The 27788-nt window shown below is 35.1% G+C and overlaps 1 protein-coding gene and 1 long non-coding RNA gene across 3 annotated transcripts in view; one reads left to right on the top strand and one right to left on the bottom strand.

The window, feature by feature from the left end:
• Window positions 1–27788, bottom strand: part of LOC117203768 (uncharacterized) — a 399299-nt gene that overhangs the window by 68618 nt on the left and 302893 nt on the right. The window lies entirely within an intron of this gene.
• TYRP1 (tyrosinase related protein 1) lies at window positions 10680–27769 on the top strand. 2 transcript variants are annotated; one of them, XM_004276133.4, is made up of 8 exons: window positions 10680–10806; window positions 11237–11702; window positions 13324–13646; window positions 16363–16567; window positions 19406–19573; window positions 21632–21811; window positions 24842–24988; window positions 25842–27769. In XM_004276133.4, exons 2-8 carry the CDS (start codon window positions 11318–11320, stop codon window positions 26045–26047), a joined length of 1614 nt encoding a protein of 537 aa, XP_004276181.1. In that variant the 5' UTR covers window positions 10680–10806; window positions 11237–11317; the 3' UTR covers window positions 26048–27769. The 2 variants fall into 2 exon arrangements, with proteins under 2 accessions (XP_004276181.1, XP_033295679.1); XM_033439788.2 differs by lacking the exon at window positions 10680–10806 and adding an exon at window positions 10874–11097.

Below are 27788 nucleotides of genomic sequence, written 5' to 3'. Positions count from 1 at the left end.
AAGGCCTTTTTGCAGCTCTCAAGAATTTCTAGATGCTGAGTGCAATAGATGTGAATAAACAGGCACAAGAACATTTGTAATAAGCAGCATGCCCACCTACAATGAACTGCCTCACCTTCTCAATGTGACCCATAAAAAAATTTTTTTCTTCCACTTTTTTCCATGGATGCGCATTTCTACCTGAGGACTACTGCATCCTCCCGTGCCCCCGTACTGAACATTCCAGAACAAACAAGTGCAGAAATTCATTTATATTACTGATAGCATTGGTAACCTTGTGCTATGACGCTAATGTGAAAGGGCAGGATGGTGGAGGGCTCTCAAATAAAAGCCGTAAATGATAAAATTCACTCAGCGAATTTTAAGACAGAATTTATTTTGATCATCTGCTTAAAGTCAGACGATGTTTGTCGATTACACAGAGCCCACAGGGTGCCGAGGACTGAGAGGGCCTCCTCTGGTCTACAGCATGCGCCTGAGCACCGTCTCCTACACGCGTGTTCACCCTCCTAACCTAGTCCTTCATAGTCACCTTACAGGAGCCTCCACATTCTTCCCCTGCTGCCCTCACAGCCCCCATCCCCCGCCGGCCCTTCAGGGCTCTCAGCTTCTTCATTCCCTCCCCTTTTGGTTTAACTTCTGATGACCAGGCCCCTGGGATTATCAGATGGAGTAGGGAGGAAGGAGAGGGTAAATTCTGATTCTTGGGAAGAAGCGGAAAGGGCAGGGGAGTCTCTACCATTGTCTGACTTCTGGAAGGTTATCTAAAAATTAAGGAGACATATTTAATGAGAGTATTGACAAAACTGATTGTCTCTTCAAACTCCTCATGATTGAAAAAAAGAAAACAAACGGAAAAGCTCTGTCTTCTTACCTAAATATGATGATTTACATAACCAAATAAAATGGGCCTTACAGGTTTCAGGGTAAGGAATGTGTGTGTGTGTGTGTGTGTGTGTGTGTAGAAAAAGGGAGAAAGAGGGGGCGATAACCCATCTAAACAGTTCAAAACTAACTGTAAGAAATAACAGCAGTAATCATACATGTACACAGAGTCTCTCCGTGTTGATCATATTTTTTATTTATCTCTCCAGATCCGCTAATTTTAACTTCTTGAATGTCTCATGAATCAGATATGAATCAGAAAATTATATGTTAATTCAGTGAAAGACAATTGTTTAAAGTGTAGACAAATAACTAGCTTGCTAGATGAAAACTAGTTGATCTTCCTTGATCCATTACTGCATATTATAGATGTCATCCTATTAGTGAATTTGACAATGATTATGATTTCCAAGATTTCACTTTTCCATCTGCATATTTCAAAGTTTAATTTTAATTTTTAAGGTAAGGATTTTAAAAAAAATCAATCTTTTATAGGGTTTCAAAGATCTTCATTCAAAGTATTTTAACATGATCATTCTTATACATAAGATTTGCATATTTCTTTATTAGATATAAAATAATTTAAATTTAACTTGGCTTAAAATAAAGACTTAGGTTACTTAGGCTTTGGGTTAGTTCTCTTTTATACATGAAGCTACTTTTATAAGCAAAATGACAGGTCAGGGAGGTGCTTAGAAGGCTGCCTTTTGGCTGACAAGTAATAAATAACCTTCTCCTAAAGCCAGTGAACTAACTCCTCTGAGCTTCCCCAATCACGTGCTCTTGAATATACTGTTTCTACTTGATCAGTTTGCTTTCCTGATCTTTTCCCTCTTTAATTTGAATGTTTCACTGAAATTATCCAAAGCTAATCATTTTTTCTGGTCTCAGAAATATCTGATGTCCTTTACTAGTGAGAGTTCTATAAGCACCAAGTAAAGAAAATTACCAGGTGTCCTTCAAGTGGGCAATAAGGAAGAGGAGTTGAATCCAAATCTCAGGGAGTCTCTTTTGGTTAGCAGTACTTAATTTCCTGTAGCACTAATTATATTGCATTTTAGTGAAGACACTGTAATGTCTTGTCAACGGTCCCAACAGGACAGCCACACCCTTTGTAAATCTTTTAATGCTTGTCACTGCATTATTTGTGAATAGGGACCAGAAGTGTTTTTTAAATGGGAAATGTGATTTTGCCAACACTGAGAAGATCCATCAGTCTTGACTTCCTGTCTTGTACAGGTAAAACTAAGGGATAATAATTGATTTCATACTATGGGAAATGTCCCTGGTTTCTCTAGACCACGTAATTCCCCAAAATTTTATAAACCAGGCTAGGGTTTGAATTTTACCTGTGTTTTTCAGTCAACCTCTATTTGTCTTATAGTCACTGAGATCCTCACCTACTTCTGTGCTTCTTCCTTGTGGAGGCAGTTACCATGGTATCATTAATGTAGTGCGCTACCTTGCACTTAATGATATCACAAACACATGGCATCTATTCCAATTAAGTAACAACAGTGTAAACACTGAGTATTGTCTTGGCACCATAGCAGCACTACAATCTCCAAGCATCTATACTACATTTTCTTCATACTCTAGCCGAAAAAGAACTTTGACCATGCATCAATCCATAATGATCTTACTCTTTACTAAATTCCCATTTCCTCTGCCTCTACCAGCCATTTCAGCAAATACATTTTGAGGATCATAATTCTGTCTCCCCAGTTAGATGCAGGCTCATTGAGGAAGGAAGCCTTTTCCTACTCTTCTTTTATGGTTGAAGCACTGACTGATACATGAGGAATTTTACCCATCAGATATAACCATTTATTTAGAAATTCTGTCAGGCCCCTTCCGAAGAGTGGTGCAAGCGTAAGTCAGAGAAAAAAGGATCAGACAAGAAAACAGAATCACTAATGGACTCTACATATCAAAAATATGACAAATCTTCCATCTAGAAAAATACATACATATTTATAATTATTATGCTGGCTATTTTGTAATCTTCAAAATAGCTAATGATTGGTCACTAGAAGAGAGACTGCCAGCTCATCATCAAACCTATTTCCTCTTTTTCCTTGGGATACAGCTAAATGATGTTTCCCAACATCCCTTGTAATAGTGTGGAGGCAAATGACTAGTTTCTAGCCAATGGAACTTTGTAGGAAGTGACGAAAGCTACTTTCAAGTCTGGCCTATAAAGAAATCTTCCTTATAATTTATAATCCATATTCCTTCCCTCTTCACTATATTGATGCAAATATGCATGGTGATCTTTGAAACCATGTGGTAAAGATATAAGATTCACAAAATGGAAGTAATATAAATTCTCTCACTTGAAGAAGAGCCTCTCTGATTAGAAACATCCACCTACCCTTCACATGAAAAGGAAATTAACAATTATGATAAGCTATGTGTCTGAGCCTACTTAACTGTAAGTAGAGTTAAAAATATAAAGTCAGTCATCCTTCCTTTTTGCAAAAGGTATCATATTGAAAGAAGAGGAGGAAGAAATGTCACTACCCAGCCTCTAACCTCACCTCACCCATGACACCAGATTGGTGGACCACAGAAGTTATAGGGCTCTCTCATGTCATTACGTAAGGTGTATCTCAGAAATAAGACTCCATGCCATTATACATGCACATCAAATTAGATATAGAGACTAAATTCCAAACTGATAAAGCAGTCACTTCCACAAATTATATATACACACACACACACATACATATATATACACATATACATATATACTATCATATATTACATAACATATCTCTATATAGGTACATAATATATTATATTTAACTATATTTTCTATAATGTATATCTATACATTTAACTATCATTAATAATATAGTTTATAAATTAAAATTACATCTCATACATTAAATTTTTTCAAGTAGTTAATATGAAAAAAATGGTTTAGTACTCATTCTGTATTAATTGACACTTTCTTTACTATAGAAGGTTTACGGCTTCTTAAATATTTCTTTTGCTAGAACAATCTATCACTAATTCCTATGCTTTATATTATGGATATTATAATAGAAGTTCTAGTAGAAATTGTCAATATTATTGATCAATTATATAGGCTTGATATTTTGCTCATTTCTACGTAATTCCAAAATATGGTTTACAAAGTAAGAAGTGAGCCAATATGCTCATTACACACATACTTAACTATTTCAGAAGCACTTGGAGTATAATGGCTATACTACCCCATTGTTTTCAGAACGTCAGTCTTGTTTCAGCCCCTAGCACACAGCAGATGCTAAATACGAGGATATAGTCATGATGATACCATAAAGATATGTTTAAAAGTTGTAAAATAATGGAAACTTTATCTTTTACAAATATTATAGTGCAGACATAATCATTGGAAATGAGCACAATAATTTTACCTACACAACAAATGCACTACTTAATTCACTCTCAAAACAAGTATTTTTGATTATTTTGACTTTCAACACCTAACACACATGTATTTAAAAATTTCTTATGGGGAACTCTTACAAGGTCATTTGTACAAGCAGAATAGAAATCATCAGTAAAAGAAACAGTTTAAATGCTTTAATGTTAACTTAGAAAGAGAGAATTTCACTAAACAGAAATTAAATTATTGTTAATTGGCCCTACACCAGTATTTGCAATATTGTGTTGAATTTAGAAAACTCAGTGAAGAAATTAATGGCACATTTTATCAGAAACTACATTGTTTGAGATGTCGACTTGAAATATTCTGCCCTAAAATAGCAATGTTATGTTTGACTGAATCTCTACTCAGTGACACAAAAACACAGCCCTAACATTATTCTTCTTTGCTTTCTCAGAGTTTAAGCTTCTCCATGAGGCAAAAACACATGACTGGCCTAACAGATGACTTTGAGTTGCCTTAATGCCTTTGGAATTCTAGCTATTAATCTAAGCTTACTATAATTAAGCATATAATTTAATAAAATGTAATTCAATTGGACAATGAATATATTCAATATCATTTGCCACAAGTGATCACTAAATATATTAATATTCATCAACAATTTTTCTGGAAAAATAGAGATGCTCCTGAAACTCTTATTCTCCTCAATTTAACCTGAATTCCTGGTCTTTATCATTTAGCTTTTTGACTACATCTTTTATAAATGACAATCACAGGACTTCAAAGGAAAAACGAGGATGAGATATGAGCTTCACATCAGCTTTGGATATATAACATGCACATTAATGGTGATTACTAATAAGTCTTAATATGCTGCCCATGTGTGTATTTCTGAACAGCCCAATTCTTTTTTTTTCTTTTCCATTATGGTTTATTACAGGATACTGAATATAGTTCTGTGTGCTATACAGTAGGACCTTGCTGTTTATCCCTTCTATATATAATAGTTTGCATCTGCTAACCCCGTAAGGCAAAATTACTGTGTAAAATTTAATTTCCATCAAAGAAATCCTAGAAATAATTTATGTAGGGGGCCAAGGAGTGTTGCACATGTATTTTGACACTGATTCCTGACCTATGCTGTGAACAACTTTGTTAGAGTATGGCATTTTAACCATTCCACAATGTTTGGTCAAAGAGCAAAGACAAATATGTTTTTCTTTTTACACTTTGCACCCGACTCCTACATTAGAAAACACCTACAAGCTGAGGAATGATGCCAATATGTGCGGTAGAATATACTACTGGTGGTCTATTGCTAGGCTTTCACAACAAGAGATTGCCATTTCAGCTTTTCCTCTTTCTTCAGTGCTTGGAATCCTTGTTTCACAGGATTACTCATAAAACTGACTGGACACTGGGTAATAATGAAGGCATGGTGTAAATTGTGTCCCAGTCTACTAAGATAAATTATGAATAAGATATTAATTTCAGTATTTTTCATCTACTTTAAGATTTCTATCTTTGATTCATTTATTTATTAAACTAGCATTGATAGTCTGGACTCTCCTGGTTATATATGTTTGTTATACATATTTTATAGATGAGGGACTGAGACTCAGACAAATAAAGGCACCTGCTCACTGAGGCAAAGCTGGTATATTTTATGACTCAAAATACAACACTCTCTCCATTCTCCAGCCTTCTTTTTTAGAATGTGAGCAGTACTTAAAAAATACATTCTGGAACCAAATTAATTTGACTTCAAAACCTGAAATTGCCACCTACAAGCTACATAATTTTTTAAAGTTTTGAATCTCCATAAGCCTGTGTTTCCTCATTCTGAAGAAGAGGAATAAAAGTAATACTCTAATAATATTTTTCAAGAATGAGAGCTAATATATGCATGGCACTAAGGGAAATAACAGCTGCTCACGAATAGTAGCTAATGAAAATATTGGAGGTAGGTTATATTTATTCATTTTAGTGGCAGTACTGACAAATTACTAGACTGAGAGTAAATAAGTCAGATGTCTAGTCCTACTTCATTTAAAAAACAGCTAAATGGCTCTCTAGAAATCTCTCAGGTCAGTATTGGAAGAAAGACAAAAACTTGTCTTCTGATAAGTGAGACAAACAATAAACAAGTAAAAAATGAGTAAGTAATAAAAATTTCAGGCAATGTTTAGTACTATGAAGAAGATTTAGTCTTAAAAAAGAGAGTAATGAATGATGGGTTTAGGGATAGAGAGGTCTATTTTAGGTGGGGTTTTTAGGCAAGCCCTCTCCGAAGTGGCAACATCGGAACAGAGACCTGAAAGACATGACACAGCAAGTCACACAAACACCTGGGGAAATGGCAGAGGGAATAGTAAGTGTAAGAAACAAAGTAGTGAATAAAAGAGTGTACCAGGGAGGGCAGTGAGAGTGAAGGTTGTCAGAGATTGGAGGGGCCAGATCATGAAGGTTTCTGTATGCACTTGGGTTTTATTCTAGGCATGTTTGGAAATCACTGACAGATTTTGTTTTCATCAGGTTATCAGTAATAAAAAGCTCTCTCAGGCTGCTGAGTGAAAAATAAATTCTCGTGTGGAAAATAAACTCCTGTGACATTAAGTATGGCGGGTGAGGGGATAAATTAGGTTTTTGCCACAGGGCAGGTTAAATTTTTCCCTTTGCCTATAAATTGTAACCTGGATAAAATACGTGCTTCCTAAACTTATAAGAAAGTAGAAAAATCCCATCGTATTTTTCCAAAATCTAATGATTCATACCTTAAAGCGATCTAGTATGGCCAACTGGCAGTTAAGACTTCATTAGCTCAGTCCAGTATACTCAGCATTGGCTGTAACCAGTTCTCTGCCTGCTGGTCTATTAAAATGTGATGAAAATTATGTACTGTAAGGCACCAGGACTTTTCAGTTCCGACATTCTAGGTATAATAGGTTATTTTCTTAATAACTCTTCCTTTCCCAAAGGACCTCTTCCTTTTCCATTTACCTGTTGCACAACTTCTTACTTACTTATTTGATAAAGTGATAAAAAGCAAAAATTGGTGCTATCTGTTAATCTGGCTCAACTGCCAAACATAGTTTTGGATATTTACCTGGTGACTTTTGAGGTAACTTGACTTATTCTTTTATTTTTGTTCCTACAACTGTGCAGTAACAGAAAAACAACACAAATTATTAATATAAACATTGAGTCTGGTGATTTAAGATCAAATTTTATGGTGAGAGAACTGCCTGTTAAATATATTGGTATATTCTTAGTCTATAACCTCCTGGAGTAGAGTCATTTTATAATATAATAATAAAATCCCCAGCTTGTGTTTTGTGATTCTAATACATTCAGGCTTTGGTTGCTGACTCAAAGAGTATGGGAATTACTTTGTTTATGTATTTTAATATAATTTTAATGATAAAACCAATTTCCACGTGATTTTAGATAGTTCCAACTGATATGACAATATTTAAAATTACGCAACAACTTATAGGTATCTTCTAATAGAAACCATTAACTCTGCCAATTTATACAAAATAAAAAGATAGGTTAAGAGATATGAAGTACAGAATGAGAACATATGCCTAATCATAGGCCCAGAAGAAGTAAACTGAGTATGGAGATGAGGCAAAATTGGAAGAGAAAAATTACTAAAATATTTCCAGAATGGACAAATTCATGAATCTACAAATATGTAAAGCAAAATGTAGACTAAGTAGAATAAATAAAAATAGATCCATTTCTGTACACAACCTATGAAAGCAGAGACAAAAAGAAGATCTTAAAAGAAGTCAGAGAAAGAGAAGACAGATAACTTACAAAGAAACACCGTAAGAATGATAGCAGACTTCTGAGGAACCTCAGTGTCAATGAGAAAACAGCACAGGAACATCTTCAAAATTATCACTCAGGAACTAAAGTGAAATAAGCCATTTGGAGATAGACAACAAGGTCCTACTGCATAGCAAAGGAACTATATTCAATATCCTATAATAAACCATAATGGAAAAGAATATGAAAGAGAATATGTATATATATATGTATAACTGAATCACTTTGCTGTACACCAGAAATTAACACAACATTGTAAATCAACTATACTTCAATTAAAAAAAAGATTTTTAAAAAAGAATACATAACATTGACACAGGGATAGTCAAATTCACCAACAGAACAGAAGAGCAATGCCAGAAATAAATCCATTCATACATGAAAACCTGAAAGGGTGATACTGCAGATGACTAGAGAAAGGATGCCTCCAGCTATAAATAGTGCTCAGAAAAATTGGGTTTTGATGTGGAACAAAAAGTTGAACTGAGGTTCCTATTCACATCAAGCACAAGACCTAATTCCACATGCATTTAAAGAGTGAAATGTGAAAGGCAATATTTAAAGCTTTTTATGTTGGAGACAACATGAAAAAATAGCTCATTACTTGTGGAATGGTAAGGATTTCTTAAACAAGACATGGAAGCTACTAACAATAAAATAAAAGATTGATACCATGACATTAAAATTAAGAACTACTAATCCTCAGAAAACTGTGTCAAGAATGCAAAACTTAAGCCATTTAGAATAAGAGATTTTCAATATATTTATCTAACAGAAGATTAGAAGACAGAATACATAAAGAAGTCCTATATAGCAAAAAGACAAAAAACCTAATTAAAAAAATTGGCAATATGCATGAAAAAATGTACAATAAAAGAAACAGATGGGATAAAAGCACAAGAACAGTATTAAAACATATTAGTTATTAACATGAATGAAATATCTATCTCTATAATGTTAATTAAGTCTATTATTACCAAGTGTTAGCAAGTTTGTGAACCAGTAAGAAATCTTAAGCACTACTGGTGGGAATATAAATTGATACAACCACTTTGGAAAACAATTTAAAACTAACTTATAAATATTCACAAATCCTATGACTAGCAATCCATTTCCTAGGTATTTACCACAAGAAATTCTTATATGTTTAAAAAGAAACATTTACAATCCTCTTTACAGCAGTATTGTTCATAAGACAAAAAATTAAATTAAAAATCCTGGAAAATAACCCAAATGTTCACTAACAGGAGAATGGATAGAGTATATTCTTACAATGATGTATCAAACTGACATTAAAAAAATAAAATAGAATACTGTTACATGCAACAACTTGAATACATAGTATTAGTGGGGGAAAAAGTTTGGTCACTGAAGCCTACTTAAATAGTAATGATGAGAGATAGCATTTTTGTGATTCTAGTACCCGAGATCCAAGGCAAAAAAGAAAAAGGGACTTTTGGCCTCTATGCATGCGACAGATCATAACCAGGATTGCTATGTTTCTTAAAACATTTTAGGAAATATCCTAACATGTATTCACGTTAGTAGATTGTTTTATACACAACAGACCAAAATATAAAACTAAATTTAAAAAGAATAACACTAGATTTATAGACACAAATCTTAATAACCATGGCTTGATATGGTTGTAATAAATCATGTTGATGGCCTGGACAAGGGGCCGTGTATAGGAAATTCTTCTTATTCTTTTTATCTTAATTTGTAGACATAGACATAGTTGGCTTTTTGTTGGTAACCATATACCCAAGGCCTTTATATAGGTTTCTGGACAATTTTATGGCTGAGAGTCAAATAGGACAGCTAACCCTGATCGCAAATTCTGATCACTTTTGCACAGCAATTATGTACTCCAAACTAAAGATTAACTTGGAAAATTGATTTCATATGTATGGGTCTCAACTCCAGAGGAAAACTCCTTTTGAAATACAGGAATCTATTACCCTTAGTGCCATTAACTTAAGACTGCTTGCAGAGAAGGTAGGAAAGAATAAACTATTTAGTGGTCATTTTCTAAACAGTAGACATAGCAGTGGCCCTGAGATCCTTTGCCACAGAGATGAACACCACCCCAATGGAGGTAAGGGAGTTGGAGTACCCAACTGTCAATACCAGCAGGCACCTTGATAGCCAATGTCATATGAGTTGGTGTAATTATATCTGATGCCTTTTCTACTACAATTATTCTCTCTGGAAATTTTAAGAATGGCAGCATCTGTTTTCAAGACGGAACACAATCAAAAGCTACCATCAGGTGCAGGCACTAGCCTAGCCCTTTATCACTAAGAAAAGGTAAGTAATCTCATTTATCCTCTAAAGATATATTTTCAAAGGAAAAAATAAAATTCTCTGCAATGAAAACAAAAGCTCTCCAGTTTCTCTGACTTGTTGTATTCCAAATTCGTGGCTCTGACCTTTTCTTAAAACTTTAAACATCACAAGGAAATCAGTGGGAAGGCAATCATGTGCTAACCAAATACTTAAAGGGCAGAAAAATTCACTGAAGTGAAAAGAGATTAGTAAAGGGTGGAAAAGAGGACCAGCCCCTCCCAGTTTGGGCGAACAGATTTGGGATGAGTTACCAGGCAGAAACCCACAAGCAATTAACAGCTCTGACATCAGGGCACAAGCAAATATAAAACACTCAGTTCTAAGAAAGGCTCAGCAGAGGATCCCCTCAGGAGTTCAAGGTACTGGAGAGAAACTCTATGGGGAGTGGGTGGATTCCCGCCAAAACTCCATTAGGATAAAGGGGACTTTAAATCCTGGATATTAACTTGCTAGAAATCTGCCCCCAATTTCTTCTTTCAACTCCATGGATAAATGTAATTAACGACAGTGACCCGATAATGAGTGCTTTTGATAAATGACATCCAGGATAAGTATTTTTTTATATAAATAGAAATTTAAAATGAAGAAAATTAAATGACGAGGACAGGGGATTTAATTATGTAGGTATTATACATGTCAAATTTTTAAAGGTAAATTACTATTTTGATTAGTTTTTGAAATGTCATTTTACAGATATGAAAAGCATTTTGAAGGTGGGTTGGGAAGGGTCTCATGCCATTTATAATAGTACAAAACAACTTGCATAATTTCATCTTGCTTCCTTTTCAGCTTGATTTTCATCTATGTGCCTCGGGCTCTACACAAAGGGCTGAAAACCACAGGCTGTACTGCATTCTTGCTTCAAGCAGAATGAAAGCTCCCAAACTCCTCTCTCTGGGCTATACCTTCTTGGCCCTGCTTTTTTTCCAGCAGGTCTGGGCTCAATTCCCAAGACAGTGTGTCACCATCGAGGCTTTGAGAAACGGCGTGTGTTGCCCAGACCTGTTCCCACTGTCTGGGCCTGGGACTGACCGCTGTGGTTCCTCATCGGGAAGGGGCAGGTGTGAAGTGGTGACAGCTGACTCCCGACCCCACGGCCCCCAGTACCCACACGATGGCAGAGATGACCGAGAGGGCTGGCCCACGCGCTTCTTCAACAGGACATGCCACTGCATTGGCAATTTCTCAGGATACAACTGTGGAACCTGCCGTCCTGGATGGAGAGGAGCTGCCTGTGACCAGAGGGTTCTCATAGGTAAGTGGGGTGTGAATGGATGCACAGCTCTGCGTGGAACTCAACACACTTACAGAATCCTGAACCAGTTGAACTTTCAGAACTCCTAGAAATCATAAAGCTCAAGACTTACTTTTTCACAGCTGAGGAAACTGAGGCTTAGAGAGGCTGAGAAATGTATTTGATTTAAGGAGTTGAAGGTGAACCTCAAGTCTTCTAATAACATTTCCTTTCAAAAGATTTGTTGAGCAACTCCTTTATACTAGGAACTGTGCTAGGTGTTTATGACTGGACCTTTCAGTAACTTTGCAAGATAGTTATGTTAATTGTGAGGTTCCGAAAGGTCAAGTCCATGTAGCTGGTATGTGGTAAACCTGGAATTCACACTGAGATGTGTCCAGCTCTAATCGATGAGCTTCTTCCACTACCCTTGCTGACCACAAGGATGGTTCCTGCTCTGATGATCAAGTTCAGCCATTTTACAAGATGAGCCTGGCCTGCAGCCTAAATGACAATAAATGAGAAAGCTTTAAATAGTAACAGTTGGCAATACTGCATTGTTTTCCTTGTGCCAAACACGGGACCAAGAGTTTCAGGGGACGTTTACTGAGCCTTTTTTTTTTTTTTTTTTTTTGCGGTATGCAGGCCTCTCACTGTTGTGGTCTCTCCCGTTGCGGAGCACAGGCTCCGGACGCGCAGGCTCAGCGGCCATGGCTCACGGGCCCAGCCGCTCCGCGGCATGTGGGATCTTCCTGGACCGGGGCACGAACCCGTGTCCCCTGCATCGGCAGGCGGACTCTCAAACACTGCGCCACCAGGGAAGCCCCCTTTTTTTTTTAATTGAAGTATAGCTGATTTACAATGTTGTGGCTACAGCAAAGTGATTCAGTTATACATATATACCTATTTTTTCAGATTTTTTTCCCTTATGGGTTATCACAAAATATTGAGTATAGTTCCCTGTGCTACAGAGTACATCTTTGTTTGTTATTTATTTTATATACAGTTGTATGTACATGTTAATCCCAAACTCCTAATTTATCCCTCCCCCCCTTTCCCTTTGGTAGCCATAAGTTTGTTCTCTATGTCTGTGGGTGAGTCTTTATTCTGAGCCAGGCTCTGGTCTAAGTGCTTTTTATGTGTGTCCTCTTAGTCTTTACAGCTTTATAAAGCGGATATTTTTACACACACTTTACAGATGAAAAACTGATGCTTAAAGAAATGTGTGCAGTCATAGAATGAGGCTCTGGTCTTAACCACTATACTATACCGCATACCGTGTTTTTGCAAAATTTATGATATTAAAAAGGTAGAAAATTCCAAGAAATATGCCAATAGTGAGCAGAAATCAATATAACAGGATCAGAGAATCATAAAGTCCATGGTAAGATTAAGGAAAGCTCATAGGAATCCTAGAGTAAGTTGGAGAGAGAAAGAGAGGGAGGGGAAGAGAGAGACAAAAAGCAGGCCTGAAGAAGGGATTTTAGCAAGGGGTATTTTTAAAAGTATAAAATGATGTGAGCACACATGTAAATTATCATTCATGGGTAAATGGGACGTGGTGTCACAAGATGATTGTGTACATTGTCTACCCATGCCCACACTGCAGATGTTTTCACATTTGAATTTTGTACCCTTAAAGTCAGGAGAAACCTACTGGACTTAAGCACAGAAGAAAAGAACCGCTTTGTCCGGGCCCTGGATATGGCAAAGCGTACAATTCACCCTCAGTTTGTCATTGCCACCAGGAGATCAGAAGAAATATTGGGGCCAGATGGCAACACCCCACAATTTGAGAACATTTCCATTTATAACTACTTTGTTTGGACGCACTACTACTCAGTCAAAAAGACTTTTCTGGGGGCAGGACAGGAAAGCTTTGGTGAAGTGGATTTCTCTCATGAGGGACCAGCGTTTCTCACATGGCATAGGTACCACCTGCTGCAGCTGGAGAGAGACATGCAGGTATGCACGAGGCATGGCCATGTTCATATCCTTTACAGAGGAGGTGACTTGTTTTTAAGTTGTTGATCCACTGTGTTCTGAATGATCAAAACAGGCGATGACAAAGCGATTGCACATTATTACTCTGCCTTTGGCATTCTGTTAAGTTTCTCCCTATGCTAATTACTTCCTTATTAATTAATCTTTACCCTTTGTGAAGTGAAAAGAAAGTCATATCAGTGATGAGGAAGCCAATTGAGATATGTGTAGGTGTGAATTAAAGCACTGGACATATTCTACAGCTCTGTCATTGAAAAAATAACCCTCATATAGTTTGCAATGAAGGACTCTCACTTGATATGTCTCCCTTTTCAAATGTAAACCAATACCTCCTTCTGGTTTGGATGAGGCAGGTGTGTATAACTTCTCAGTCTTCCAAGTCCCAAATGTATGGCTCACTTTATAAGTTGATGATTCGTTCTGATATGATACAGGGTTTAAATTATGAAAAAAATTACTTTTCATTTATATTGTCATATTTTAACTGAACTCCATTTTTTCCATGCCCCCTACCACTTTGAGGCTTATAGAAGACACCTACTAACAACATCCCATAGGTCAGACATCATTTTAATTTAAAAGGCATTGACTTTTTTGGCATACAGTGAAGCTCAAAACAAAGTTATTTCCTGCTTATTTTTAATCAGATAAGCTAAAGCCACATTAAAGTATCTGTTAACATAAATACTTTCATATTGTTTATTTTACTAATTGCTCTATATTTTAAGAAAAGTATTATTTTTAAATGAGGTTTTTAAAAAAAAATTTTGTTATTGACGTACAGTTGATTTACAATGTTGTGTTAATTTCTGCTGTACAGCAAAGTGATTCAGTTATACATATCTGTACATTCTTTTTTTATATTCTGTTCCATGATGGTATTCATAGGATATGGAATATAGTTCTCTGTGCTATACAGTAGGACCCTGTTGTTTATCAATTCTGTATATAACAGCTTATATCTGCTAACCCCAACCTAACCCCTAACCCCTTTAAAATTCTTAGATCTCAATTAGGAAATCCACAAACTGAACCTGTTTTCTAGATGAAATAACAGCAATGAATCCCTCCCCAAAAATTAAAATCTAAAAATTAATCTAAAAATATCCGAGGGCAGATTCCCATATTGATTCGCAGTATGCTTGTGCCCAGCATTATCCAAGAAAATAAATGGTTAGAAGGGAGAGATTTAATGCACTAAAATACAGAACAAAATATTCACATGTAAGTAGTCCATCCATATGCAATTTGAGTGATTAAATGAATTCATCTGATACTCTGAACTTCATAGTTTATAGCTCTGATTTCAAGGCATTTTTCAGATTATGAGTAGATAAATCTGTCATTTGTAATCGACTCGAGCTCTTCTTGCCTTCAAGTCATTTTCCCACAGGTACACCAAAATGAAAGGGCAGGTGGAAAGTATCTAAAAGCTTCAATTTTGCCTGCGTAAGCTTCAACCTCTATGACTTACGTTTTTAAAAACCAACAGCACAAGGGATCCAACAAATTACAATCTAAATGTAACGCACAGTTGAAATGCCACATGAATCTGCTCCAGCTCCCAGATGCCAGTTGCTGAACCACAAACTGACTCTTAATGATCCCTTAGAAGCTGTCACTAATTTTTGTGAACCAGAACAATGGCTTCTAAATAAGGACTCTAAAGCTCTGGAGATCAATAACTGGGGAATACCTTGGAAAGTTCTGACCCTCTAAAATACCCCGAGGACAAGGAAATGCTTCCTAGAAAGGGTTTAAAAGTAAAAAAGTACATATGTACTAAATACTTGTGAGATAAAACAATGGTAATCCCTACATTTATATCCCACACTCTAAATAGAGCTCACTAAAGGCTTAAAGGAATGAGAAATAACAAGTACAATAAATACATATTTAAAGGAACCCAGTAAAATAAGCATGTGATCTTGAGTCCAGCATTTTTTAAATTGTTGAGATCAGCTCTAAATGGAAACTAGGTCTCTGGTCTAAATAACAGTGTGCACAGAGAAATATTCTGCTTCAGTTTAGCATTTCCTGTCTGTATTAGTTTCTAGCAGAAGCCTGAGTCTTCATAGTTTAGATTCTGAAGCAGGGGTCTCTAAGTAAAACACCTTCAGTGCCCCGGCAGATAAGGCAAGTGTGAAAGAGCCTCCATAGTCTGTGGCCAAACCAGAATCTAAATGCCTGAAGTCGTTCTGGTTAAATTAAAAAACAGAAACAAAATAAAAGGCACTGCTTCACATAATATATCTCAAGGCTGAGTCTGGTGCCAGACCAGGAGTTAGTCATGCTTGAACTAGAGATAAGAAAATGGAAGGAAGTGGAAATGTCAAAGTGTAGAAGTGATTATTGATAATTTTTAGTAAAACCAACAGAAATGTAACTACTTGCCTAAAAAAGAAAAGGAAGACACCTCCCCAAAGCATTTGCAGAAACTTCTGTATAACAAGTTGAGTTTCATTCCCTCTAGTGCCCAAGTGACTTCTTGTAGTAAATTTGAGGCTTTGTTAAATAAGGTATTTAAGTCCTCTAGCCCTTCAGACACCACTGACACACTAACTGGTTCCTAAGTGGCTGAAGAGAACTAATAGAAACAGAATGCCAGGGAGTAAACCAAGCAAAGGGAGAATTTTAAACAAAAGCAGAGAATGCTAACAGAGTTTCTGTGATCTAGGAAATGTTGCAGGATACTTCTTTCTCCCTTCCTTACTGGAATTTTGCCACCGGGAAGAACACCTGTGACATTTGCACCGATGACTTGATGGGATCAAGAAGCAACTTTGATTCCACTCTTATAAGCCCGAACTCTGTCTTTTCTCAATGGCGAGTGGTCTGCGAATCCTTGGAAGATTATGATACCCTGGGAACCCTTTGTAACAGTAAGTTCCAAATGACAACTAGGATTCAGAATTGCCTGTTAGGTAAAGTGATTAAATGTGCTGCCTGAAGGCTCTTCATTCTACTAAGGACTTCAGACTAAAATCGACGTTTATTATGGAGAGTTGATGTACAAATATTCACTAAGTACCTAGGACAGTCAAGGCAATCTGGGGTGCTCCAGGGGAAAAAGAAAGTGCCTATACATTTTTCCATTGCTTTCCTTGAACAACTTGGTCAGTGCATTGCTCACTTTCTTATTTTGGAAATGTCTATTTTGTATTAATTAATCCTCTTAGTAAGCTTAGCACTGCTTAGTAGTCGTGTGTCTTGTGTTGGAATTTCACAGAAAATGTTTCCCTAGGAAATGTGAAATATGCAGAAAGAGTTGGAAGTGCCCTGGGAGTAAAAAAATACATATAATAATAATTACTATTATTATTGTATAATGATTATTACTACTATTTTATGTTATTATAATATATTATTTTTACTATTATGTTAATCTGGTCAGAAGGTTAAAAAACCAAAAGGTGACATGGAGGATGCCTTTAATAAAAGAAAGATACTGTACAGAAGATGTCTGCCAACTAGCTCTTTCCAGCTCTCCCAAAGTGAATACAAAAAGAGAATGATTAACCAGTTTTCCTAGCATCCTTTCTCCAGTGGTCTGAATGCCATCTCTGCCACAGGTCACGTTTCTGTCCTATGTGGATCAGCTCCTGTGAAGCTTTCTGTTCTCTTCCTTAGATCCTATTTTTACCGTCTCTCTTGCTGCTAACAGAAGGTCTTAATTATCAGAGTCTTTTTATCCCATCTTATTTTTCTTATTCAGGCATGTCTGGCTATTTTGAACTTTTGTTCTTCCATATAAAAACTAGAATTATTGGAATTTATTTTTTATTTTATTATTATACTAATAACATTTATTCTGCACATATTCCTTTAGGCACCAAATATTAAATTACTTTGTAACTTAAATAGAGAATATTTTAAATAGAGCAAAGAAATTAAGTAGATTTTTCACCATGAGAAAATTATTTAGCCATATATAGGAATAAGAGAAGTAAATGTATATAAAATTTTATTCTGTAGAAGTTTAAAAATTAAAATAAAACTTTGTTTGGCATGCTGAATGAGATAAAATTGAGGATCAGTATGTCTTTAGATACCAAAACATTCATCTCTCTCTGACTGTGATTTTTTTTTAATTTGTTTGCACATGGACAACTTCTGCCATTGCACCTATTAACATCCTATGGATTGGAGTCCTGTGGGACTTCCATGCAGGAATGAATGAAAAGTTCAGAGTGTCTGAAGTAGAAAGCAAATTTAAGAAGTATAGTGAAGAAAGAGCATGCTTTTCATGTGATGAATTAAAGGTGATATTTTAGTGGCTGGAAGAATGTTAGATGTCAATAATTAACTCTTGCAGTATACCGAATTTGGTGCATTTATGGAATACTGGAAAGATACTGTCCAGAAAGCATATGAGGACATAAGCATGCAATGTCTAAGGAAGGTTTGATCTAAAGCTGTACAGGTATGGGTGTCTTGTAAAAGATGATCAGTGAAACCACAGGAATGGATAATTTCATCCAAGAAGAAAAGTAGAGAGAGGCAAGAATTACCGTGAGGATTAAATCAGATATCTTATTAAAGTATGTGATACCATATCAGACACATTAATATGTGTTCAATAAAATGTTATTTTCCTTTTTTCTTTCACTGGCCTAATAAATAAAACAGTTCTTGTCTAGCTTCCCATCCTTCCCGCCATCCACTACACCCTTACATTGCCACATACCCTAGGCAAGCTGTTCACCTAACAGGCCCTCTTGTACAATCAACCTCATCTTTTCATAAATCAACATACACCAAACAACTATTTAGCTTTAATTATATGCCAGTGCTGGATCAAGACTGGAGGACACACTGGTGATCAAGAAAAGAGTTTGTGCTCCGATGGGGCTTATATGATGCATAGAAGAAAGCTTATCTCTTTTATTATTACCTCTGCTTAAAATGTTTGACTTGAAAAATCTGTCTTATTTCACCTCTGGCAATTTTCCTCAGTCCTTCAGGGCTCTTTGCAAATCTCTCTACCTAATGAAGGCTTCCTGAAGCCATCCAATTGGGAAGAATTGATTCTCTCACTTACGCTCTCCCCCGTTCCCACCCCCGCCTTCCCTCCCTTCCCTATTTCTCCTTCTCTCCCTCCCTGTCTCCCCAAAGGCATCTCTGTATCTCTAGGGGTACCTATTATCCCTAGTACAGCAGCTCTTTGTTTACCTGTTTATCTTACTGACCTTAAAATGTTTCAATTATTTTCCACGTTAATTGCTGAAAAATATGTGGTGATTGCAATACAGACCGCTTCCCAAAGAGATTTAAGGTTGTTTTAACTTTATTTCTCTGAAGGCTTGAAAGAGCATTCAAGTACAAAATTTCATATGTGTATGAAATATGCATTTCAGTGTAGAGTTCTGATTTATGAGATTATGTTGGTAGGATTTAATTTTCCATGGAATTTTCATTTTAATGTGTTCTCTTGAAAAAAGCATATGTTGATTTAACAAATACAAGGACCTCTATCTGTTATTGTGATCATCTTTTTTCTCAGGTGATTTTGTGTATCACATATTTTCCCTATTCACAGAAGTTGGACATGATAACTTATTTCCTCACTTTAATGCCACTAAATATGCACTTTAAAAATTTTCTCTTCTACCAAGGAAACCCTGTTTTTCAGTGTTCGTGCTATGTATACAAATTTGAAAAGCAAAGCTAAGATCTCTAAATGTTCTATACATGTTCACCGTTTCCCATCTTTTCCCCAGGCACTGAGGGTAGGCCAATTAGGAGAAATCCAGCTGGAAATGTGGCTAGACCAATGGTGCAACGTCTTCCTGAACCACAGGATGTCACTCAGTGCTTGGAAGTTGGTTTATTTGACACACCTCCTTTTTATTCCACTTCTACAAACAGTTTCCGAAACACAGTGGAAGGCAAGTAAAAATCGAAAGAAAAGTGTGAGACCCTGAAACTTTTTATCATAGGAGAAGCCCTTGGAAATGATTCTGTTAAAATACCTAAAAGGTATTAAACTCAAATTTCTGTTAGGTAGCTGGCCAATATGTGTATAACTATATCAAATTCTAGTATAGGCAAATAATATTCAAGACTTGGAGAGATTATTAATTTTTTTCTTAAAAAATATAATAAAAAATCCTGAACATAAGTTGCCATCTACTAAAGCCTGGTTTGGACACCTGTTTTATTTAGGTATCATCCTGCAACTTTTATTAAGATCTATAAAAATTAGAACTTGCATCTAGAGATATTTAATTTGGTTTTCCTTGCTTAATTCAAAGTATTTTAAAGCTGAGAAACTGAGGTCCAAAGAAGTGAAATTAATTTCCAAAGATATCCAGCTAGTTAGTAACAGAGCACAGATTCAAATCCAAATTTTCTAAGTCCTCTAAAATAAATTATATTTCATTTATAATTATTTTATAAAATAATTTACTTTATAAAATAAATTTTGATACCTCTAAATTATTCATGATACATATTTAAAGTTTTAAAAGAGTAGAATCACATTTAACTTTATTATAAACTTGTTATTGTCAAATTTTACCTTAAGTACAGCATTGCACATGTTAGACCGCCCTCCCCCCAACCAATAAAAGGGAATAGATCTCTCTTTCCCATAATCTGAGATACCTGATGTATAGATCCGATAATTATTTTCAATTATCTCCCCTTTTATCATCAAAATTATCTGCCATTCTTTCCTATCTTTATGTTAATTTTCATAACTACAATGATACACTGACTTGGAGATGACTCAATAAATAATAACCGTATTTTGACTAAGCTGGTATTTATAAACTAAGACTATAAGTAGTGATTTCATAAAGAATTTGCAGATTGTGTCTTACTGATGCTCAATCAAAAGACAAATTGTACTGATTTCCTGACAGAATGCATGAAAAGATTAGTGCTTAACCACCTGCTGTGTACATTACAGACAATCTTTAAACGTTTTATGAGTCAAAAAATAATGGAATAAACATATAAAAAATGAGTAAATGAATAACTATAATTATACAACTGAGTTAATGTATTTCAAATTCTAATTTTGTTTTATAATATACAGCCCTTCCCTGCTATCCCTGCTCTGGTCCTTCAAGCTAACTACACACACTTGTAACTCCATCCCACATCAGAGACCATCTATTTTTGTTTGTGATCTATCCTTGTCTTCTCTCTAATATGTATTCATGAACAATATATATATATGTGAGTATATATGGGAAATATATATGTTATATATAATATGGGAAATGTATATATTATATATAATAGATATATAATCTGTGGATTATATATAAAATGGGAATATATATATGATCCACATGTGAAATATATATAACATGGAAATGTATTTGGAGAAGATATATATATATAGAATACAGATCATTCTCAAAAGTTCTATAAACGTTTTGACAGCAGTCTTTTCAGATATTTAAAACTAGCATAGAGATGGTAAGAAAGCTCTGAGAAACTGTAACTTCTCCACAAAAATAATTTTCTAAAAATAAACATGCTGACAGTCATTCAAAAGGAATAAGGTAGGAGACTAAAGTAACATCTGGCAATTTAAGCTCCAGGACAATCAGAGTGGTGTTCTCCCAATTGTATCAGCAGTTTTTGTAGAAGCTAGAGCTTTCCACTATCTTTATTTCCATGTAGACCAATGTTACCCTTGTCAAAATAGAGTGTTCTACATATTTTGACTGGTAGTCTTTGCAGGTCATTATTTTTAACCTAGAGGCTACATTTAGAATGCCACGCCACTAGCTTCAAACTAACCTAGCTCTCGGTACAGCAAACACATGTCACCAACCATAGGTACAGAGAAGCAGTGCTATTACACTAAGGTAAAAATTGGCCTGACAAGCTTAGGAAAAATTGTTTCCCAATATAATCACTGCTTTGGACTTGAAAAGTTAGACATGTGTAATGGTTTTTACTATTCTCATCCTTGTTTTTGTATCTAGGTTACAGTGATCCCACAGGAAGGTATGACCCTACTGTGCGAAGCCTTCACAATTTGGCTCATCTATTCCTGAATGGAACCGGGGGGCAAACTCATTTATCTCCCAATGATCCTATTTTTGTCCTCCTACATACTTTCACTGATGCAGTCTTTGATGAATGGCTGAGGAGATATACTGCTGGTAAAACTCTTTCATATGCTTGTTGCAGGCTCAGCAAAGGAGATTGTTCAGATGGCATAGTTACCACTTTAGGCTAAGCATCTGGCACATTTAAACTACACTTAACAATAGGATAAAATAGCTCTAATATCTAGCCATTTCCAACTATTCTAAACCACTTGGAAAAGGCAGATGAGAAGTCTCTCAGAATAGTAATTGTAAGATGATACTTATTAACATTCAATAGGACTAAAAAGGTCATCCCTTCTCCTTTTTACCATGTAAAGATGACTACCATGTTTCCCCAATTTTTCTTTCTCATATCTTCCAATGAACATCCTCATTGTTTTTTAATATGAATCTAAAAACCTTAAAGAGCTCTTCTTTGATACCCCAAAAGACAGAAAAAATACACTCATAATCCACAGTTCTGATTCTTATTACTTTACGGCCTCTCACAAATGGAAATTTTATTCAACTTGAAAAGTTAATGTTAGTTTTTATATCACATTGTAGAAAATCTCTTTTAAGTTCATTGTAATGCATTTTTAAAATATTATTTAAAGGCTACTTTCTCTTCACTCAGCTGAGAGGGTTGTATTACTATTCAAACAATGAATGTGCTTTTACTGGTTAAAACATCATAAATTTTCACATTTTAAAAGTGTTCTAAGTTTTGTCTTATGTGCCTTTACTTCGTCATGCACATAAACATAATATTGGAGATTAACTATCTACTGATTCATTTATTCATTCAGCCATCTCTTACTTCTGTGCTGTGTGTGTATGTGTGTGTGTGTGTATGTGTGTGTGTGTGTGTGTGTGTGAGAGAGAGAGAGAGAGAGAGAATACAATAGAAACCGCTAATCTAACCTGATTTGGACCATTAATTGATGAGTTGGTCAAAATAGTTTGTTTCATCTGAAAACAATTTAAGAAATAAATAGCTTAAATACAAATATTTATTCACTTATCAATCTTCTATGAATTCACTGATTGGAGTTCCATCTGATTTTTCATGTGTATTTGTATACATACATACAACCATAATGAATTGTCTATAATTTACAGTGTCTGTTTCTTTAAAGTGAAACAAGAAATTAACAACCCTTGTGATGCAATCTGAGTACAGTATTACTCTAAATTTTCATAATGCTCCCCTAACCCTTAAAAATCATAGTTGCTCATTCCTAATTCTATAGCAACGTTGCAGCCACTTATTCTTAATAAATCTTTCCAAAGCATTCCATTTATTTATTATAAAAACAACATTCTTCTCTTTTTACAATCATAATTATCGATTTACGTGTGTTTTGTTATATTACTTTTATTTCAATAACAAATAACTAGAATTAGTAGGTTTAGAAATGAACATAACAAACTTTTGTTAAACATACACTGCTGGAAACTAGACAGCAATGTATAAACTGACAATAAGCATATGTAAATAAATATAGAGTATGTTATATGGGGGAAAGTCTTTGTAGACAAGTAAAATCAGGAAAGGGGATAGGCAGCACTGCGTAAGTATATGGAGAAAAATGCTCCCAAGACAAAGGAACAAAGGAGCCACTGTGGCTGGAGCAGAGTGGGGAGTGGGGAGTGGGGAGAAAACGGAGGGAGATGACAAGGTCAGAGAGAAAACAGGGGGCAGATCCTTAAAGACATTGGGTTTAACTCTAAGACAGAAGGGGAGCCATTGAAGGGTCTGACACAGGGAAGCAACATTGCAATCCAATTGCTATTGTTATTTTTATTCTTCTTCTTTTCCTCCACTTATTTTAATGGACACAACTTTTTTATGCAGCTGTAACTGGACTAGGTTGAGGCCAATTCAGTAAAGATGAAGTGGGAAGTTTAAAAATGATCTAAGTTATTAGCTTTAACATCTAACTTTAACAAATAATTAACAGGAGTAGTGCCTTGAGGCCAGGAACCTTGTCTTTTGTTTAATGCTATACCCCATGCGCCTAGATAAGTGCCTGGCATTAGCAGGAGCTCAATAGATTTCAGTGGATAAATATTTAATTAGCATTAATTCATAGTACATTTAAAATCACTAGATTTTAAATTTAAAGTTACAAAAATATAAACACTACCTGCCATTTCTATGATCAATTTTTCTTCAGAGTAGATGCTAAAATACTCTCCTGTGCTTCACAGGATCACAGTGACTGTCCAGGTAATATACTTCTTGCGAACAGAAAACCTAATATTTCACTAGCCTTCTCACATATTCCAGCTCTTTTAAATGTATTTCCACTAATGTCCTACCCAAACCCACTTCCAACTCTGGTTTTGTGACATTCCATTTGGCATTTAATTGTACCAATATAAATATAAACAACAACAACAACAAAAAGGAATGATCTTTTGTCACAAAGAGTATATCACTCCTTTTATCTGTGATAACAGAAACTTACTAATAATATAAATGCCTATGATTTTTATTTAAGTAGAAAGATGAAAGGCGGCAGGAAGCAAATAGGATTCTAGGACCTTGATTCAAAGTGTTAAGTGCTTTTTGTTAACAGAGTAAAACCCAGGGAATAAGTTAATATTTATTTCTCTAATTAAACAGAAAAATGAAAAATACTAAACAGAAATAGTCATAGTCAAGGACAAACCTCATTAGCTACAGTGTCTCTCATATTTAAATCATAGATGATACTACAGCAAATTACAGGTCCAACCTTTTCTTTAGCTTTGAAAAGTAAGTTTAATGAATTTTATTCAAATTAGTTTCTGTAATATAAAAGTAAAACAACTAATGATCATCACAGATAAGAAAAGACTAAAATTTCCTTATTTTTAAACTCTCTTTTTGTATTGGATGACATGTTAGTGCGGTACTCAAAGCATCTGAGCTCTGTTTTGTGCAATTCCCTGTTCTGCTGTAGTGAAACATTTTTATGTCTTTACTCAGTGTAAAATATGAAAGAATTTTTAATGTTACCCTTGAATATTTTGGGTCACCTTCAGAACATAATAATAACGTATTAATATTAGCTTGAGTTTGTCTATTAACAAGGTGTCTTTGACATATTTTAGATATATCCACATATCCATTGGAAAATGCCCCTATTGGACATAACAGACAATACAATATGGTACCATTTTGGCCTCCAATTACCAACATAGAAATGTTTGTTACTGCTCCAGACAACCTGGGATACACTTATGAAGTTCAATGGTCAAGTGAGTACTGAAAATGTATTTTTACTGTGGAAATTTCCGAAAGCAAATTTGTCACCCTTAAAGTAATCACATTTTTCTGAGATACAGTAATCCACAGTTTTCCACTTGGATTTAGAAGCTTTCATTTGAATTTTTATTTGTGGATAAAGAGACTGAATTTAACATTTGTTGAGAGCCCACTCTGACCTGGTATTGAGCTGATTACATACCACACTATTTCATTTAATCCTTACAACCCTCTGAGGCAAGCATTAAAATCCTCATTTTACAAATAAGGAAGACGAGGCTTAGAGGGAGTAATTGTCAAGGATCACCTTTCTAGTGAGCATAGAGAATGAGTCTTGAGCTTAGCCCTGTGTAATATGCCCTTATTTTTCTACTACATAATGTTGCTTCCGTTTATTTAGCCTAAAAAAAAAAAAAAAGAGATGGAGATATTCTGAGCTGTTTTTTCTGAGGTTTTGAAATTCAAAACTTTCTGATTTAATTTTAAATACCTTTCTTAACAAAGGCAGTGGGGTACAGTGGAAGAGCACAGGATCTGGATCCTGAAAGACCTGGGCTCCAAGACCAACTCTACTGCATACTAACCAAATGACCTTGGGCAAGTGACTCAAACTCTGAGCCATCATTTCCTTTAGAATGAATATAATAACTATCCCAGTAGGGCTCACTATGAGAAATCGGAAAGTGCTTTGAAGATGCCAGGTGCTATAACAGGCGATGTAGCCAATAAAAATTAAATACGAGGACTCTGTAAAGTGCCTGGAACAGTGCCTCTGTTAGGGTATCCAATTTTGGGTGGCGACTGTTTTATTATTTATTTTTTGCTCTCGTTTTCTTTTTCACATAGGTCGGAATTTTAGTATTTCTGAGATTGTTACCATAGCGGTAATTGCTGCTTTATTACTGGTTGCAGTCATTTTTGTGGGTGCTTCTTGTCTGATTCGTGCCAGAAGAAACATGGATGAAGCAAATCAGTCTCTCCTTACTGATCAGTATCAACACTATGTTGAAGAATATGAAAAAATCCAGAATCCTAATCAGTCTGTGGTGTAATTACAAGTGGTATATTCTCTTATGCATTACTATCATAAAACCATATGGTTGAAAAATAATAGGTTGAGTTAGTAACTGTATTTTCTTTCATTCTGTTACTTCCGTCCTTGTGCATGCACATGCTGGAATTCAAAGCACCAGATACTATTTTCCAGAACTGGGGAAAGTCACAATATTTTCAATGTTTTCTATTTTTCAGTTCTATTTATAATGGTAGGTTGCACCCATTCTATGGTATTTAAGCAGATAGTATGAAGATTTGGGGCATGTTTTGAAGGTCAACTATATGACAATATAAATAAGTTGTTGTACTTTGTTCATATTGTAAAGAAAAATCATGATTGATCGTAAACCCCTGATTAAAATACATGAGTAGGATGCAAATGAACTTATTTACGAAGCAGAAACAGACTCACAGACATAGAAAACAAACTTTCAGTTACCAGCTGGGAAAGGGGGTGGGGGAGGGATACAGAAGGAGTTGTGATTAGCAGATACAAACTACTATATATAAAATAGATAAACAACAAGGTCCTACTGTATAGCACAGGGAACTATATTCAATATCCTATAATAAACCATAATGGAAAAGAATATGTATATACATGTATAACTGAACCACTTTGCTGTACACCAGAAACTAACACAACATTGTAAATCAACTACACTTCAATAAAAAATTAAAAAAAAAAAAAAAGAGTAGACATTTCTACAATGTCAAGATGTAAATACATTTCCATTCATTGACACTGGCCAACAGATATAAAGGAGCTACATTTGTAGTTTAAATTAATTATATGACATTATAAATGGGATCCCAATTAACTTTTTCAAACTGATCTTCCCCTTTGATCATCAGCCTATATTATTTAGTTTAAGGTTCAAGGCCACAACAAAATCACAATCTTTGTCACACTTTGGAGAGGTAAAAGCTTTACTTTGTTTAAAAGACTGTCAATAGTGCCTATGCTTGCAGCGGTGTTTTCCTACCTCAATTCACTGAAAAAAGAACTACCCATCCATGCATTTCACCTCCCACTTCCTCTTCTAGTTTCTTAGAGGTCCACAAGGAAGGCATAAATGTAGAGAATATGTGTCATAGTGCTCTACAAATAGCATCAGTTCATGGTGTTTAATTCAAACACCATTTTCTTGTCATTTATCAGCCTTTTATATATTTTCAAAATAAAATATTAAAATATTATTTCATCAGTCCCCCTTTTCTGTACAATTCTGCGAGAACGTCATTCTTTAATTTCTTCCTATCTTTTAACAAAATATTTTTTCTCTTTTTGATCTTGTATTACAGAAACAATATTCCCAATGAAGAACTCTTATAGGCTGGTTATATGAACAAACATTTTAATGAAAATTGGTTAAAAAGAAATAATATCAGTAATAATTATACACTATAGAAAATGGGTAGTCTCATATTCCCAACTCAATAAACAGAAACAAGATTAAAGTTATATACACCTGATTGGTTACTGGGTTTCCTGCTATTAAGCAATCTTCAGGCTATGTACACAAGATAAACAGACGAAACGTGTTAGTGAAAGAGAATGTATATAACAACAATATTGTTTTAACTTTCAAAGAGGATTACTCAGTTGGTTCTCTCGAATACATTTTGATTTATTAAAATCTTATGTACTCAAAGCTTTTCAGATAAATTATTGTATAATGTAAGGTTTATTTTTATATAAACATCAATGAAACTGAGTTCCTTACTTCATATTTT

The sequence above is a fragment of the Orcinus orca genome, chromosome 6 (genome assembly GCF_937001465.1).
Source record: "Orcinus orca chromosome 6, mOrcOrc1.1, whole genome shotgun sequence".
In the NCBI taxonomy this organism is placed as follows: Eukaryota; Metazoa; Chordata; class Mammalia; order Artiodactyla; family Delphinidae; genus Orcinus; species Orcinus orca.
This window is presented reverse-complemented; position numbering and strand designations above follow the sequence as displayed.

Excerpts from the sequence above, each read along its gene's own strand:
- TYRP1 (XM_004276133.4), top strand. The coding sequence starts at position 11,318 with ATGAAAGCTCCCAAACTCCTCTCTCTGGGCTATACCTTCTTGGCCCTG. Across the intron at positions 19,574-21,631 it reads TTTCCGAAACACAGTGGAAG|GTTACAGTGATCCCACAGGA; the intron begins GCAAGTAAAAAT and ends TTTTGTATCTAG. Across the intron at positions 24,989-25,841 it reads TTATGAAGTTCAATGGTCAA|GTCGGAATTTTAGTATTTCT; the intron begins GTGAGTACTGAA and ends TTTTTCACATAG.